This window comes from Schistocerca piceifrons, chromosome 1 (assembly GCF_021461385.2).
Source record: "Schistocerca piceifrons isolate TAMUIC-IGC-003096 chromosome 1, iqSchPice1.1, whole genome shotgun sequence".
NCBI classification, from domain to species: Eukaryota; Metazoa; Arthropoda; class Insecta; order Orthoptera; family Acrididae; genus Schistocerca; species Schistocerca piceifrons.
The window spans coordinates 642,718,764-642,736,137 of NC_060138.1; the positions used below are offsets into that span (position 1 = coordinate 642,718,764).

At 39.2% G+C, this 17,374-nt stretch overlaps 1 protein-coding gene across 1 annotated transcript in view; it reads right to left on the bottom strand.

Annotated features, from left to right (window-relative positions):
• The window catches only part of LOC124760191 (retinoid-inducible serine carboxypeptidase-like), a 154,219-nt gene that overhangs the window by 42,832 nt on the left and 94,013 nt on the right, over positions 1 to 17,374 (bottom strand). Inside the window, exons 6-8 of the mRNA XM_047249098.1 lie at positions 6,306 to 6,476; positions 3,377 to 3,454; positions 3,123 to 3,277 (exon numbers count right to left, since the gene is read on the bottom strand). Coding sequence (XP_047105054.1) covers positions 3,123 to 3,277; positions 3,377 to 3,454; positions 6,306 to 6,476 — 404 coding nt within the window. The remainder of the gene's footprint in view (positions 1 to 3,122; positions 3,278 to 3,376; positions 3,455 to 6,305; positions 6,477 to 17,374) is intronic.

The following is a 17,374-nucleotide window of genomic DNA, read 5'->3' on the forward strand; positions in this document are numbered from 1 at the left end:
GAAAGAATATATGAGAGAAATTAACAAAATATTAATTGAAATGCTCTTCTCTCTGCATTACCACAAACACTAACACACACACAAATTTCAAGCTTTCGCTACCCACAGTTGCTTCATCAGGAAAGAGGGAAGGAGAGGGAAAGATGAAAGGATGTGGGTTTTAAGGGAGAGGGTAAGGAGTCATTCCAATCCCGGGAGTGGAAAGACTTACCTTAGGGGGAAAAAAGGGACAGGTATACACTCGCACATACACACATATCCATCCGCACATATACAGACAAAAGCAGACATATGTAAAGGCAAAGAGTTTGGGCAGAGATGTCAGTCGAGGCGGAAGTACAGAGGCAAAGATGTTGAATGACAGGTGAGGTATGAGCGGTGGCAACTTGAAATTAGCAGAGGTTGAGGCCTGGTGGGTAACGGGAAGAGAGGACATATTGAAGGGCAAGTTCCCATCTCTGGAGTTCTGATAGGTTTGTGTCAGTGGGAAGTATCCAGATAACCCGGATGGTGTAACAATGTGCCAAGATGTGCTGGCCGTGCACCCTCCCCTACAGCCTAGGTCTTCATGGCAAATGAATCTGCTCCAGTCCTGAATCCCTGAACCATTACACCAACAACCTGAAAACAGCTTTCGATCCTGCAACTACCCTCCCGACCTGGTACAGAAGCAAATAACCAGATACACTTCCTCATCCCCTCAAACCCAGAACCTCCAACAGAAGAACCCCATTTTTCAAAACTATATAAGCACGGGACCTGAAGTCATTGTAATGTTCTGAGATTTTGAGAGAGGAATCCATGCCAATCAGAACCATAATAATGTAATGGTGCAATGAAATATTGTTGTGAATAAGAATATGGACAGTGAAGAAGGACAATTAAAAATTATTGCTAGTTAACTTTGACATAAAAATGCCACACATATTGATTCACTTGAGTGAGATGGTTGTAGGTTGATAATTTTTTAATGCACAGTGACTCTTATATAATTAGAAGGTGCAGTATGTGCGTACATGGTAAATGACACTTAACTATGTAACTGAGACACATACTAGCCATAACTAATTCAGTGAGGGACACCTGACATTTATGGAAGTGAAACCTATAAAATCAAATGTGTATGTGCGTGTGTGTGTTGGCCACATCATTGTAGAGAGTGTTGTACCCACCCATATTTACTCCCAATTTTTCACCCTGATCTCTGCTACTTAGGAACTACAAGCTGATTTATGACCGGGTATGCTGTATGTGGTGCCTCACTAGTGAGGAGTATTGTGTTGGGTACAACAGACAAGAACTTACTAAAACTTTGAACAATTTATGTCAATTGAACAGTGAACTCAAGCTCAATCTACAACGCAGTGATTTTAAAGAAATGACTGTATGATACATATGGCATCAGAGTTTTTGTTAAGGACAATGAACAGACAATTTTATGGAATTATGAAATTCATTTATTTTGAAATATCAGATTTGAGGCACCCACCAGTAATTAGAAAGGTGCAGCAGCCAATCAACATGCAGGTTTTATGGGCACAGTAACAGAGTACGACAGCTGGCAGACAGCAAACAGGTTCTATGGAAGTGGTCATCGGTTACAGCAGCAGCCAATCACCATGCAGTTGAGCACAGCTGACTGGGCTAAGCAACATGCCTCAATGAGAGAATTATGACATGTAGCAGCCTTCCAGATGATGAACTGAGATTATGGCTGCAGCAGCAGAATACTAATTATTGCTTAAGGAAAAGTCATTAGTAGTGTAAAAGTGGAGTATATAAACTGATTGAAAATGAGTGATAGTGGGTCAGAAGACAATATACTGGAAGAATTTGGTGTTCTCTTCTACAGAATAGCAAACAATGTATTGTTTCAAATGATGAACATTTTTGTGGTACTGATGTAATGAAAATAAAGTAACTCTACATTAACATTGATGTCAAATGGTTATTGATATACATGTTTTTTGATCACTTGATGTAGAAATAGTTTCACTAGCATTATAATTTCATTCAGCATTCCCTGAATTTGGGGGACTAGTAGATGAGAATTATTAAGCTACATTATTTTATATCAGTACCTTTACAATTTGTACAGAAACCAGATGGCAGTTATAAGAGTCGAGAGACATGAAAGGGAAGCAGTGGTTGGGAAGGGAGTGAGACAGGGTTGTAGACTCTCCCCAATGTTATTCAATCTGTATATTGAGCAAGCAGTAAAGGAAACAAAAGAAAAATCTGGAGTAGGTATTAAAATCCATGGAGAAGAAATAAAAACTTTAAGGTTCGCCGATGACATTGTAATTCCATCAGAGGCAACAAAGGACTTGGCAGAGTAGTTGATCGTAATGGACAGTGTCTTGAAAGGAGGATATAAGATGAGCATCAACAAAAGCAAAAAGAGGATAATGGAATGTAGTCGAATTAAATCAGGTGATGTTGAGGGTATTAGATTAGGAAATGAGACACTTAAAGTAGTAAAGGAGTTTTGCTATTTGGGGAGCAAAATAACTGATGATGGTCGAAGTAGAGAGGATATAAAATGTAGACTGCAATAGCAAGGAAAGCATTTCTGAAGAAGAGAAATTTGTTAACATCGAGTATAGATTTAAGTGTCAGGAAGTCATTTCTGAAAGTATTTGTATGGAGTGTAGCCATGTATGGAAGTGAAACATGGACGATAAATAGGTTGGACAAGAAGAGAATAGAAGCTTTCAAAATGTGGTGCTACAGAAGAATGTGGAAGGTTAGATGGGTAGATCACTTAACTAATGAGGTGGTATTGAATAGAATTGGGGAGAAGAGAAGTTTGTGGCATAACCTGACTGGAAGAAGGGACCGGTTGGTAGGACATGTTCTGAGGCATCAAGGGATCACAAATTTAGCATTGGAGGGCAGTGTGGAGGGTAAAAATTGTATAGGGAGACCAAGAGATGAATACACTAAGCAGATTCAAAAGGATGTAGGTTGCAGTAGGTACTGGGAGATGAAGAAGCTTGCACAGGAAAGAGTAGCATGGAGAGCTGCATCAAACCAGTCTCAGGACTGAAGACCACATCAACAACAACTCCTCTAAAAATCATATTTTTGACATTCTGTAGAAATGAAATTGTATCACTCACCATATGGCCAGAACGTGTAATCCAATAGAAGGCAAAGTTGTCATATTTCTTGTAGTATCCTTCAATGGTACCATTAACCATTATAGGTGAACGGTCTGATTCCTCCCAGCTTTGAGCACCAGCCCACTTTAAATTTTCTACCCACTTTAGTGTACCTGTGTGAGGAAGTGTTTCAGTCACTTTCTCTGATGGATATTTAATTCATTTTACAAAATATCACTGCACTTGAAATCACTATTTTTAGATTTATTTACCTGGTGTGTCGACAATGAGATCCAGATTTCCAGTGTACACTACTACAGCAATGTCAGTCTCATTGAGAAGTGATTCAACTGAAAAATAAAATAGTAGGGACTGAAAATATTTGTAGGATCATCATAATGTAATTTCAAAGTGTTTGAAAGTATTAACATTTTAAAGTAAATTATGGCATACAAATAAGCATACAATCACAGTAAGTATACATTTCACTTTGAAAGTTTCTTTAGACAATGACATTGAAAAATCACAGATTATTTCAACATAATAATTATTACTGTTTATTTGTCACTCTTCATTAGTGCACTAACTGATATCTTATTATGAACTGAAGCTAAATTGAGAAATTATTTTCTATATGTAACACACCTTTTTGATACTGGTATGTCCACATTGGCTACTGGTGATTGTAATGTGGCAGAAGGGGACAGTATAACATGAAAAGAATGGCTGTGTGAATTATGGAGATTGTGATACATTTATGCAATCTTTAAAACTAACCAAGTTATGATGAAATCAGGTGCATAATATACAAATACAGTTTATTTATGGAAGCATTGCACTGCAAACTCAAAACACGGAACCAGTAGTACTAATGACTGAACTCTATGCAAAGATGCCAGAGTCACATTAGGAACAAAAGTCATTTTGAAATTATATAGTAACTGAGAAATACAGCCATCTTTCCATTGTTATCAGTGGGTATTTCATGGAATTTTGAGGTAAAAATAAATTTATTTCAAGACATCCAACTACATCAGTTTGTCAGTTTGTTGCCATTATTTGCAAACTAAATTGTGTAATCAGTCTTGTGTAAGCACATACATATCAATTGTAAGATTAATTATGTGCCGCTCAAAGAATAAGCAGAAAGCTTTTGTAATTGTTGTATGTTATGTAAGCACTAGTGGCAGTGGCTATGGTGCGCCAGTCTTCTGTCAGTATGGGGCAGTCTTCTTAAGATGAAGACTTCCCCTCTTGTTAAACCATCTGCCTTCTTAAAATTCATTTTTTTGCTTTTAACTAATTACCATTAACATACATGAGTATAATCTGCATTTACATAAAAGAGAAAGGTTGGCCCTCAGTTTTAAAGAATTTAAGGAATGTAACACCAGATGAATTTTGTGCTTAGTTTTATGTATGTAATTGATTTTCTAATTTATTTGACTATTCTTAGTTAATATCTCTTGTTATAGGGTGGAATCAGTAATTGTTTCATAACTTAAATTCTATTGTTGACTTATAAACAAAGACAAATTCTGTACTAATTATAAACATTATAAGACAAAATACTGGTAATCTTAAAGTATTTATTTAGCTCTATTTGAAAACATGTTAGCAAAGCCAGCCCTTCATTAATTCCAAAGTAATTAACAGTTTGTCAAAAGTATTGTTTATGTAATGATATCTGTTAATTTTATCATTTAAACAAATAATTTAGCCTAACTCTTGTAGCAGAAGAAACTTAAAAAGACACAATTTTTCAATTAATTAAATGAGTTAAATTTTAATTGTGATTTCTGTAAATTAAACATCAAACAATGTGTAGTTTCAGTGCCTATTATTGTGAGGATATATAAGAACACGATTTTTGGTCCCAAGGCAGTCAGTCCACGGCTGAGTTTCAGATGCAGAATCCCTATTGGTTAGATCAACAATAATGTGTTGACCCACCATGTGCAACAGACTTTGAGCTCCATCCCACAAACTGACATGTGGCACCTGTACAACACAATGCATGCATTTTTGCATGCTTGCTTTCAACATTCTGGCAGTTACACCAGTTATTAACGTACCAGCATTTCACATTTGCAATTGCTTGTATCATACTTACATTAATCTATGATTTTGCGTGATAGTTACTTAAACATGTTACTTAGCAAATGTATTCCCAAAATTTTATTACCCTACAATAATTATTTTTTGGTGTTGTAATTTTTTCACATCAGTTAGATCTAGACATAGATGACAAAGATGACGTTTTTGCAATAGCCAATGGTCCCAGTTATGCTAGAATACAAGAAGACAGTTATTCAGAGGACAAACTTCAGGGGAATAGTGCATTTGACTGACTTTCATTTCATACCTATCAAGTGCAATTTTTATGTAAAATTTTATACCTTGGAATTGAGTTTTGTATAAAAATTTATTTCCTATACAGATATTACAATATTTCAAAATGAAAAATTCAGTTCTCTAACAGTTTATTTAAGTGCGTTGCCTAAAAAACTGCATAAAAGTATGTCATATTTTGGGATAAAAAGTAAAATACTTCCGGTTTCTCCTAATGGCAATAAAATCAACAAGAGGTATTGAAACAACACTTACATAATTGTAAAAATAGATACAGCAACTTAAATTAAAACTCTAAAATGACTTATGCCTTAGATCTCGATGTATAGATAGTGGTCCCAGAGACCACACATCATAGTATTTGTTACAGAAAAGTCACATTGTGTGTTAACTTATACATTACACTTGGCATTCTATGATTCTTCAAATCTGATTTGTATTATAGTAGTAAGGAACGATTTAATGAACTTAATAGATTCTGCTAACAGTGCATATTCTTAACAACCTTTTACAAATACACAAAAAACATGCAAAAGATGAAAGTCAACTACAAAACCATTCTCAACTTTAATAAAACTGATGTTGAAAAACAGAAAGTTATTTTTATCACTACTCAGTTTTTAAAGCAAACTTTAAAAATCCAATCATGCACTGACAAACTCCTTTAAAATAAATGGAACAGAATTGTGGTTGTAAGATAATTACCTGCAGACATTTTTATTTTAAGTATTGGTGATGATTCCCAGATATTTTTTTTAAACTGGTGATGATATTATTACATCTAGGTTTAGAATGAGAACAAAATCATAATAAGTATAATTAAAAGTTTAATTTACAATATGTACGCACCAACATCTGTTACTGGTTTCATAAAATCATCATTTAGAGCATTAGAAACATAAGTACTCTGAGAACCCCAGGAAACATTGGAAGGAATCACATCTCCCAGGGTGTTTCTCACATAGCCATTCATCAGTTCATTTAGCTCTTCATCAGATGCTCTATTAAGTCCTCTGAGCTCTGTCGTAAAAATGAGAAGACACATTACTAATATACAAGGTGAAAATACAAAATCATCTTTAATGTTCCTTTTAGACTGAAGATTTACTTAAGGTCACTCCATAATATAAATGTGCATCTTTAGGAATTAATAATCCTAGCTTTAGTTACTATCCCCGAGCAAACATTCGCAACAAGAATAGTACAACATATGGCAGCCATGACACATAATTTATTTCCTGATCCAACTGCCTTCTATGAAATAAAAGGTTTGTCTGATCATGATGGTTAAAAGACAATAATTATAGGAATCCAGTTTTGCAAGGAAGGGAAAGGCACTCTTTCGCAAATCTTACATGTTCATTCAGAGATACTTCATGGAATTACCAGTGGGAAGAAGCTTACCAATAGCGCGGAGTATATGAGAAATTTGATTCTTTCTTAAAAATATGCTTACAACACCATGAACCTTAATATCCTATAATTGAGCAGGCACAAATACAGTGGAAGCCATAAGCAAGGATGATTAACATAGGAATTAAAACTATCTTGTGTCAGGAAGAGAGGGTTTTATTTAATCCATAGGGCTATAGTCCCATTTAAGTTAGTTTGCATTTGACAGCAAGCAACCTGGACTGCATCTTCTAGCAATGCAGTAATGGGTGCCTGTACAAGAATCCTGCATGGTTGTGAGTCATGTATCTTTGGTTTTGCATGCCTTATGATGCACAATGGAAGTACTGGTAGCTGAAAGACAGTTTGAGATTCACTCTTCTAAGAAAATTTCAAAAACTGTCAGCCACGGAGCAACCATACATAGTTAGTCACGTGAATTAGTCAGTTCAATGAGAGAATATATTGAATGAGAAGGGGATGCAGAACCACCTCTTGTTCCTTTGGACATAGTGGTGGAATGAACTGCAGATGTACAAATCAGTGAACAATGTTTTAACAATAAACAAAGAAAAATTTGTCATGATAGAAGAGGAATTTACATAGGACACAAGCAGACACAAGCAGACATTTGTAAAGGCAAATGTCTGCTTGTGTCTCTGTATGTGCAGATGGATATGTGTGTGTGTGCCCGAGTGTATACCTGTCCTTTTTTCCCCCTAAGGTAAGTCTTCCCGCTCCCAGGATTGGAATGACTCCTTACCCTCTCCCTTAAAACCCACATCCTTTTGTCTTTCCCTCTCCTTCCCTCTTTCCTGATGAGGCAACAGTTTGTTGCGAAAGCTTGAATTTTGTGTGTATGTTTGTGTTTGTTTGTGTGTCTGTCGACCTGCCAGCACTTTCATTTGGTAAGTCACATCATCTTTGTATAAGATGAGGTGACTTACCGAACGAAAGCGCTGGCAGGTCGATAGACACACAAAAAAACAACACAAACATTTTTTTTTGTGTGTTTTTTTTTTTTTTTTTTTTTTTTTTTTTTTTTTTTTTTTTTTTTTTTTTTTTTTTTTTTTTTTGTCGACCTGCCAGCGCTTTCGTTCGGTAAGTCACCTCATCTTTGTTTTTATATATAATTTTTCCCACGTGGAATGTTTCCTTCTATTATATATTGATTTAAATCAGTCCTCACTTACAGCCAGTGTCTTAATTCATATTGGCTGCTGGATCAAAATGGTGACTGTTCTACACCACATGTTGTTGTTGTGGTCTTTAGTCCTGGGACTAGTTTGATGCAGCTCTCCATGCTACTCTATCCTGTGCAACCTTCTTCATCTCCCAGTACCTACTGCAACCTACATCCTTTTGAATTTGCTTAATATATTCATCTCTTGGTCTCCCTCTATGATTTTTACCATCCATGCTGCCCTCTAATACTACATTGGTGATTCCTTGATGCCTCAGAATATGTCCTACCAACCGATCCCTTCTTCTAGTCAAGTTGTGCCACAAACTCCTCTTCTCTCCAGTTCTATTCAATACCTCATTAGTTATGTGATCTACCCATCTAATCTTCAGTATTCTTCTGTAGCACCCCATTTTGAAAGCTTCTATTCTCTTCTTGTCCAAACTATTTATCGTCCATGTTCCATTTCCATACATGGCTACACTCCATACAAATACTTTCAGAAATGACATCCTGACACTTAAGTCTATACTCGATGTTAACAAATTTCTCTTCTTCAGAAATGCTTTCCTTGCCATTGCCAGTCTACATTTTATATCCTCTCTACTTTGACCATCATCGTTATTTTGCTCCCCAAATAGCAAAACTCCTTTGCTCCTTTAAGTGTCTCATTTCCTAATCTAATTCCCTCAGCTTCACCCAATTTAATTCGACTACATTTCATTACCCTCGTTTTGCTTTTGTTGATGTTCAACTTATATCCTCCTTTCAAGACACTGTCCATTCCGTTCAGCTGCTCTTCCAGGTCCTTTGCTGTCTCTGACAGAATTACAATGTCATGGGTGAACCTTAAAGTTTTTATTTCTTCTCCATGCATTTTATTACCAACTCTGGATTTTTCTTTTATTTCCTTTACTGCTTGCTCAATATATGGATTGAATAACATCAGAGAAGGCTACAACCCTGTCTCACTCCCTTCCCAACCACTGCTTCCCTTTCATGTCCCTCGACTCTTATAACTGCCATCTGGTTTCTGTACAAATTGTAAATAGCCTTTCACTCCCTGTATTTTACCCCTGCCATCTTCAGAACTTGAAAGAGAGTATTCCAGTCAATATTGTCAAAAGCTTTCTCTAAGTCTACAAACACTAAAAATGTAGGTTTGTCTTCCCTTAATCTATGTTCTAAGATAAGTCGTAGGGTCAGTATTGCCTCACGTGTTCCAATATTTCTGCAGAATCCAAACTGATCTTCCCCGAGGTCAGCTTCTACCAGTTTTTCCATTCGTCTGTAAAGAATTCACGTTAGTGCTTTGCAGCTGTGAATTATTAAACTGATTGTTCGGTAATTTTCACATCTGTCAACACCTGCTTTCTTTGGGATTGGAATTATCATATTCTTCTTGAAGTCAGAGGGTATCTCGTCTTGTCTCATACATCTTGCTCCCCAGATGGTAGAGTTTTGTCAGGACTGACTCTCCCATGGCTGACAGTGGTTCCAATGGAATGTTGTCTACTCCCGAGGCCTTGTTTCGACTCACATCTTTCAGTGCTCTGTCAAACTCTTCACGCAGTATCATATCTCCCATTTCATCTTCATCTACATCCTCTTCCATTTTCACAATATTGTCCTGAAGTACATCGCCCTTGTATAGACCCTGTATATACTCCTTCCACCTTTCTGCTTTCCCTTCTTTGCTTAGAACTGGGTTTCCATCTGAGCTCTTGATATTCATACAAGTGGCTCTAAGGTCTCTTTAATTTTCCTGTAGGCAGTATCTATGTTACCCCTAGTGAGATAAGCCTCTACATCCTTACATTTATCCTCTAGCCATCCCTGCTTAGCCATTTTGCACTTCCTGTCGATCTCATTTTTGAGACATTTGTATTCCTTTTTGCCTGCTTCATTTAACTCGTTTTTGTATTTTCTCCTTTCATCAATTAAATTCAATATTTGTTCTGTTATCCAAGGATTTCTACTAGCCCTCATCTTTTTATCTACTTGATCTTCTGCTGCCTTCACTACTTCATCTCTCAAAGCTAACCATTCTACTTCGACTGTATTTCTTTCCCTCATTCCTGTCAATTGTTCCCTTATGCTCTCCCTGAAACTCTGTACAACCTCTGGTTTAGTCAGTTTGTCCAGGTCCGATCTCCTTAAATTCCCACCTTTTTGCAGTTTCTTCAGTTTTAATCTACAGTTCATAAATGATAGATTGTGGTCAGAGTCCACATCTGCCCCTGGAAATGTCTTATGATTTAAAACCTTGTTCCTAAATCTATGTCTTACCATTACATAATCTATCTGCTACCTTCTAATATCTCCAGGCTTCTTCCATGTATACAGCCTTCTTTCATGATTCTTGAACCAAGTGATAGCTATGATTAAGTTACGCTCTGTGCAAAATTCTACCAGGTGGCTTCCTCTTTCATTTCTTACCCCCAATCCATATTCACCTACTATGTTTCCTTCTCTCTCTTTTCCTACTATTGAATTCCAGTCACCCATGACTATTAAATTCTCATCTCCCTTCACTATCTGAATAATTTCTTATATCTCATCATACATTTCATTAATTTCTTCATCATCCGCAGAGCTAGTTGGCATATAAACTTGTACTACTGTAGCAGGCGTGGGCTTTGTGTCTATCTTGGCCACAATAATGTGTTCACTATGCCGTTTGTAGTAGTTTACCTGCACTCCTATGTTTTTATTCATTATTAAACCTACTCCTGCATTACCCCAATTTCATTTTGTATTTATAACCCTGTATTCACCTGGCCAAAAGTCCTGTTCCTCCTGCCACCGAACTTCACTAATTCCCGCTATATCTAACTTTAACCAATCCATTTCCCTTTTTAAATTTTCTAACCTACCTGCACAATTAAGGTATCTGACATTCCACGCTCCGATCCACACAACACCAGTTTTCTTTCTCCTGATAACATGTCACTTCTTCTTCCATGTGTTCTTGCTTTTAGGAAGCTTTAATTGTCGAGTGCTAGTAATAGTGTTCCATAGATTTCGTGTTTGTTTTGAATACAGTCAGAGAGAGTCCCTTTAGTCAGCCATAGTGCCAGTAGTGTCAGTGTCATCGTAACTGCCATCTGTGTCATGTCTGCTGTGCAGCGAGCTACGTTAATTTAAGTATTAACTGTATTTTTCTTACTTGTCACTTCTTCTACCATGTGTTTTTGCTTTTAGGAAGCTTTAATTGTCGAGTGCTAGTAATAGTGTTCCATAGATTTCGTGTTTGTTTTGAATGCAGTCAGAGAGTCCCTTTAGTCAGCCACAGTGCCAGTAGTGCTAGTGTTTGTTTTGAATACAGTCTAGAGACAGGTAGTGCTGTTTTCATTGTTTTCTACAAGAAGTGTCTAGTAACCACAGTTTAGTCAACTATCAGCCGCCTTTAGTGAATCAGCAGTCTAGTTAAAAGCTTATTAACTTTCTACAGTAAATTGATTTCTTAGGATGGATAGGATGTGTGACTACTGTGTACGGACACAGGAGGAGCTGGCCACTGTTCGCGAACAGCTGAACATGTTGATGCCTCAGTCAGCCATCTCCAGGCTGCTGCCTCAGAGTGTAGTGGCAGTGGGGAGTCTGGTGTGTCGCTTGGTACACCCCAGGTGTTACATGCTTCACCCACTGTCCCTGCTGTCAAGACATCTGCGCGGGTACCGCTGCAGTTGGGCCACCCTCTCCCCAAGGGGAGTGGCAGGTTCAGGGGCGTTCACGGCACACGAGGCGGAGGGTCAATGTGGAGGCTGGCTGTGTGGCATCGCCCGCTCTGCCTTTGAGTGGACATGTGGCCGCTCCTTCAGCAAGGCCCGAGCAGGCACATGGGGGGAGGGGTTTATTAGTGATTGGGAGCTCCAACGTTAGGCAGGTGATGGAGCCCCTTAGGGAAATAGCGGAAAGGTCAGGGAAGAAAGCCAGTGTTCACTCTGTCTACTTCCCGGGGGGTCTCATCCGAGATGTGGAGGAGGCCCTGCCGGCGGAGGTAGAGAGCACTGGGTGCACCCGACTGCAAATTGTTGCTCATGTTGGCACCAATGACTCCTGCCGTCTGGGTTCTGAGGTCATCCTCAGTTCAGACAGGCGGTTGGCGGAGTTGGTGAAGGCGGAAAGCCTCGCTCGCGGGGTGGAATCTGAGCTAACTGTTTGTAGTATCATTCCCAGAACCGATCGCGGTCCTCTGGTTTGGAGCTGAGTGGAAGGCTTAAACCAGAGGCTCAGACGATTCTGCGGAGATTTGGGGTGCAAATTTCCTGACCTCCGCTATCGGGTGGAGAAATGTAGGGTCCCCTTGAATAGGTCAGGCATGCACTACATGCAGGAAGTGGCTACAAGGGTAGCAGAGTATGTGTGGAGTGCACAAGTTGGTTTTTTGGGTTAGAGAATTCCCTCCCTAGGCCCGACAAGATGCCTCCTGAGACGCAGCAAGGTAGGAGTAGGCAAAATGGAACAGGGAATAACAATATTAATTGGCTAATAGTAAACTGCAGGAGCATCTATAGAAAGGTCCCAGAATGGTCCTCATTAATAAACGGTCACAATGCCCACATAGTACTAGGGACAGAAAGCTGAAACCAGATATATACAGTAATGAAATTCTAAACTCAGGTTGGAATGTATACCACAGAGACAGGCTGGACAGTGAAGGGGGAGGCGATAAGAAGTGCAATAGTATCGAAGGGCCGGCCGAAGTGGCCGTGCGGTTCTGGGCGCTGCAGTCCAGAACCGCGAGATCGCTACGGTCGCAGGTTCGAATCCTGTCTCGGGCATGGATGTGTGTGATGTCCTTAGGTTAGTTAGTTTTAACTAGTTCTAAGTTCTAGGGGACTAATGACCTAAGCAGTTGAGTCCCATAGTGCTCAGAGCCATTTGAACCAGTATCGAAGGAAATTGATGGAGATTCGGAATGTGAAATAATTTGGGTGAAGGTCACAGTTAAAGCAGGCTCAGACATGGTAATTGGATGTCTCTATAGGCCCCCTGGCTCACCAGCTGTTGTGGCTGAGCACCTGAAGGATAATTTGGAAAATATTTTGAGCAGATTTCCCCACCATGTTATAGTTCTGGGTGGAGATTTTAATTTGCCGGATATAGACTGGGAGACTCAAACGTTCATAACGGGTGGCAGGGACAAAGAATCCAGTGAAATTTTTTTAAGTGCTTTATCTGAAAACTACCTTGAGCAGTTAAACAGAGAACTGACTCATGGCGATAACATATTAGACATTCTGGTGACAAACAGACCTGAACTATTTGAAACAGTTAACGCAGAACAGGGAATCAGCGATCATAAAGTGGTTACCGCATTGATGATTTCAGCCGTAAATAGAAATATTAAAAAAGGTAGGAAGATTTTTCTGTTTAGCAAAAGTGACAAAAAGCAGATTTCAGAGTACCTGATGGCTTAACACAAAAGTTTTGTCTCAAGTACAGATAGTGTTGATCAGTGGACAAAGTTCAAAATCATAGTACAATATGTGTTAGATGAGTATGTGCCAAGCAAGATCATAAGAGATGGAAAACGGCCACTGTGGTACAACAACTGAGTTAGAAAACTGCTGCGGAAGCAAAGGGAACTTCACAGAAAACATAAACATAGCCAAAGCCTTGCAGACAAACAAAAATTACGTGAAGCGAAATGTAGTGTGAGGAGGGCTATGTGAGAGGCGTTCAATGAATTCGAAAGTAAAGTTCTATGTACTGACTTGGCTGAAAATCCTAAGAAATTTTGGTCTTATGTCAAAGCGGTAGGTGGATCAAAACAAAATATCCAGACACTCTGTGACCAAAATGGTACTGAAACAGAGGATGACAGACTAAAGGCTGAAATACTAAATGTCTTTTTCCAAATCTGTTTCACAGAGGAAGATTGCACTGTAGTTCCTTCTCTAGATTGTCGCACAGATGACAAAATGGTAAATATCGAAATAGACGACAGAGGGATAGAGAAAGAATTAAAATCGCTCAAAAGAGGAAAGGCCGCTGGACCTGATGGGATACCAGTTTGATTTTACACAGAGTACATGAAGGAACTTGCCCCCCTTCTTGCAGCGGTGTACTGTAGGTCTCTAGAAGAGCGTAACATTCCAAAGGATTGGAAAGGGGCACAGGTCATCCCCGTTTTCAAGAAGGGATGTCGAACAGATGTGCAGAACTATAGACCTATATCTCTAATGTCAATCAGTTGTAGAATTTTGGAACACATATTATGTTCGAGTATAATGACTTTTCTGGAAACTAGAAATCTACTCTGTAGGAATCAGCATGGGTTTCGGAAAAGACGATCGTGTGAAACCCAGCCTGCGCTATTCATCCACGAGACTCAGAGGGCCACAGACACGGGTTCCCAGGTAGATGCCGTGTTTCTTGACTTCCGCAAGGCGTTCGATACAGTTCCCCACAAATGAACAAAGTAAAAGCATATGGACTATCAGACCAATTGTGTGATTGGATTGAAGAGTTCCTAGATAACAGAACGCAGCATGTCATTCTCAATGGAGAGAAGTCTTCCGAAGTAAGAGTGATTTCAGGTGTGCCGCAGGGGAGTGTCGTAGGACCGTTGCTATTCAAAATATACATAAATGACCTTGTGGATGACATCGGAAGTTCACTGAGGCTTTTTGCAGATGATGCTGTGGTATACTGAGAGGTTGTAACAATGGAAAATTGTACTGAAACACAGGAGGATCTGCAGCGAATTGATGCATGGTGCAGGGAATGGCAATTGAATCTCAATGTAGACAAGTGTAATGTGCTGCAAATACAAAGAAAGAAAGATCCCTTCTCATTTAGCTACAATATAGCAGGTCAGCAACTGGAAGCACTTAATTCCATATATTATCTGGGAGTACGCATTAGGAGTGATTTCAAATGGAATGATCATATAAAGTTGATCGTCGGTAAAGCAGATGCCAGACTGAGATTAATTGGAAGAATCCTAAGGAAATGCAATCTGAAAACAAAGGAAGTAGGTTACAGTATGCTTGTTCACCCACTGCTTGAATACTGCTCAGCAGTGTGGGATCCGTACCAGATAGGGTTGATAGAAGATATAGAGAAGATCCAATGGAGAGCAGTGCGCTTCGTTACAGGATCATTTAGTAATCGTGAAAGCATTACGGAGACGATAGATAAACTCCAGTGGAAGACAGGAGAGACACTCAGTAGCTCGGTACGGGCTTTTGTTGAAGTTTTGAGAACTTACCTTCACCGAGGAGTCAAGCCGTATATTGCTCCCTCCTGCATATATCTCACGAAGAGACTATGAGGATAAAATCAGAGAGATTAGAGCCCACACAGAGGCATACCGACAATCCTTCTTTGCATGAACAATAAGAGATTGGAATAGAAGAGAGAACCGATAGAGGTACTCAAGGTACCCTCTGCCACACACCGTCAGGTGGCTTGCGTAGTATGGATGTAGATGTAGATGTAGACATCCTCTAGAGTAGTCCACACACGGAGATCCAAATGGGGGACTATTTTACCTCCAGAATATTTTACCCAAGAGGACACCATCATCATTTAACCATACATTATAGCTGCATGCCCTTGGGAAAAATTACGGCTGTAGTTTCCCCTTGCTTTCAGCCGTTCACAGTACCAGCACAGCAAGGCTGTTTTGGTTAGTGTCACAAGGCCAGATCAGTCAATCACCCAGACTGTTGCCCCTGCAACTACTGAAAAGGCTGCTGCCCCTCTTCAGGAACCACACATTTGTCTGGCCTCTCAACAGATACCCCGCTGTTGTGGTTGCACCTACGGTACGGCTGTCTGTATCGCTGAGGCACACAAGCCTCCTCACCAACGGCAAGGTCCATGGTTCATGGGATACACCACATATCAGGGTAATTATAATTAAAGTTAAACTTTCAAACCACTGTAGAAAGAACAACTCTGGTCAGAATGACATCAAATTGCAACAGAATATTATTGGAAAAGGGGAAAAACATATGGCAGAATAAAAATAAATTCTTACATACAGGTGTGATAATGTTATTTACGTAAGCCCATCCACTATGGCAAGCCCATCCACTATGGCAAGGTCATGTCACATCACACGGGAAAAATCAGTTTTTAATTGAACTGAGGCTAAAAACCACATAAAAAGCGTCACTCACATCAGTTTTTAATTGTCCTGAGGCCCAAAACCACATAAAAAGCATCAATATCATCAGTTTATAACTGCCCCGAGGCCAAAATCCACATAAAAGGTATCAATCACATCAGTTTTTAATTGTCCTGAGGCCAAAACTCGCATAAAAAGCATAAATAAAAATCAAATTGGATTATTAATTTCTGTGTGAATGGTGCAAAACATGCTCAATAGGCTGTCCATCATTTTCTGCAAGAAGTTGAAACTGAGGAACAGCATGTTATGCAACTGATCAAAGTGTTTCCGTGGTCATGTTCTGAATGTGTTGCACAACGTATGCCTTCAATGCAGCTAAGTTTGCAATTGGAACACTGAACACAACATATTTCAGATAGCCCCACAGCCAGAAGTCACACAGATTAAGATCAGATGACTGGGACGGCCAGGCTGTAGGGAAATGGCAGCTGATAACTCTAGCACTTACGAAATGGTGCTTCGGCAGCTGCTTAACTGAATTTGCAATATGTGGAGGTGTGCCATCTTGAAAAAAATGATCCTATCCACACATCCACACTGTTGGAGAGCACTAAAGTCTGTTGCTAAGTTACAGACATTACACTTATTATACATCAGTGATGTATAGGGTGATTTAAAAAGAGAGAACAGATTTCAGTTGTTTATTACAGACAACTATGAAAGATAGAAACAAAGTGCACATTTCACTGGACAGACGAAGGTTCAAAGTTGTATGTCCACACAAACACTATACCATAAACTCAATAAGCAACATACACTGCTCAAGAAACATCAATATGAAAGTCTATTTCATTCCAAACATGAATCAAAAGGTGCCTGTTTATTGAGTCAACAGCTTCAACTAAGCTGTGGCCTTTTATGTACCCACACAGAAAAAAAATTGCGAGGTCTGAGGTCCTGGGACCTGGAAGGCCAAAAGCAATGAACAGGAGCTTATTGTCCACCTCTTTCAATCCATTGCTGTGGGATGGTGTTGTTAAGATAACATAGCACCTCAAGGTGAAAGTGAGGTGAGGTGCCATCATGCATAAAAATGAAATCATTGAAATCTTCATGGAGTATGATATTCCAGTCACAGTTTCCTCTGAAAAAAAAGTGCATAATCTTTGTGAACAGAAATGGCGTGAAATTCTCAGTTCCAGTGGTTCTCTTTCATGTTGAACAATAATGCCAGGATTTTGTGATCCCCAAGTC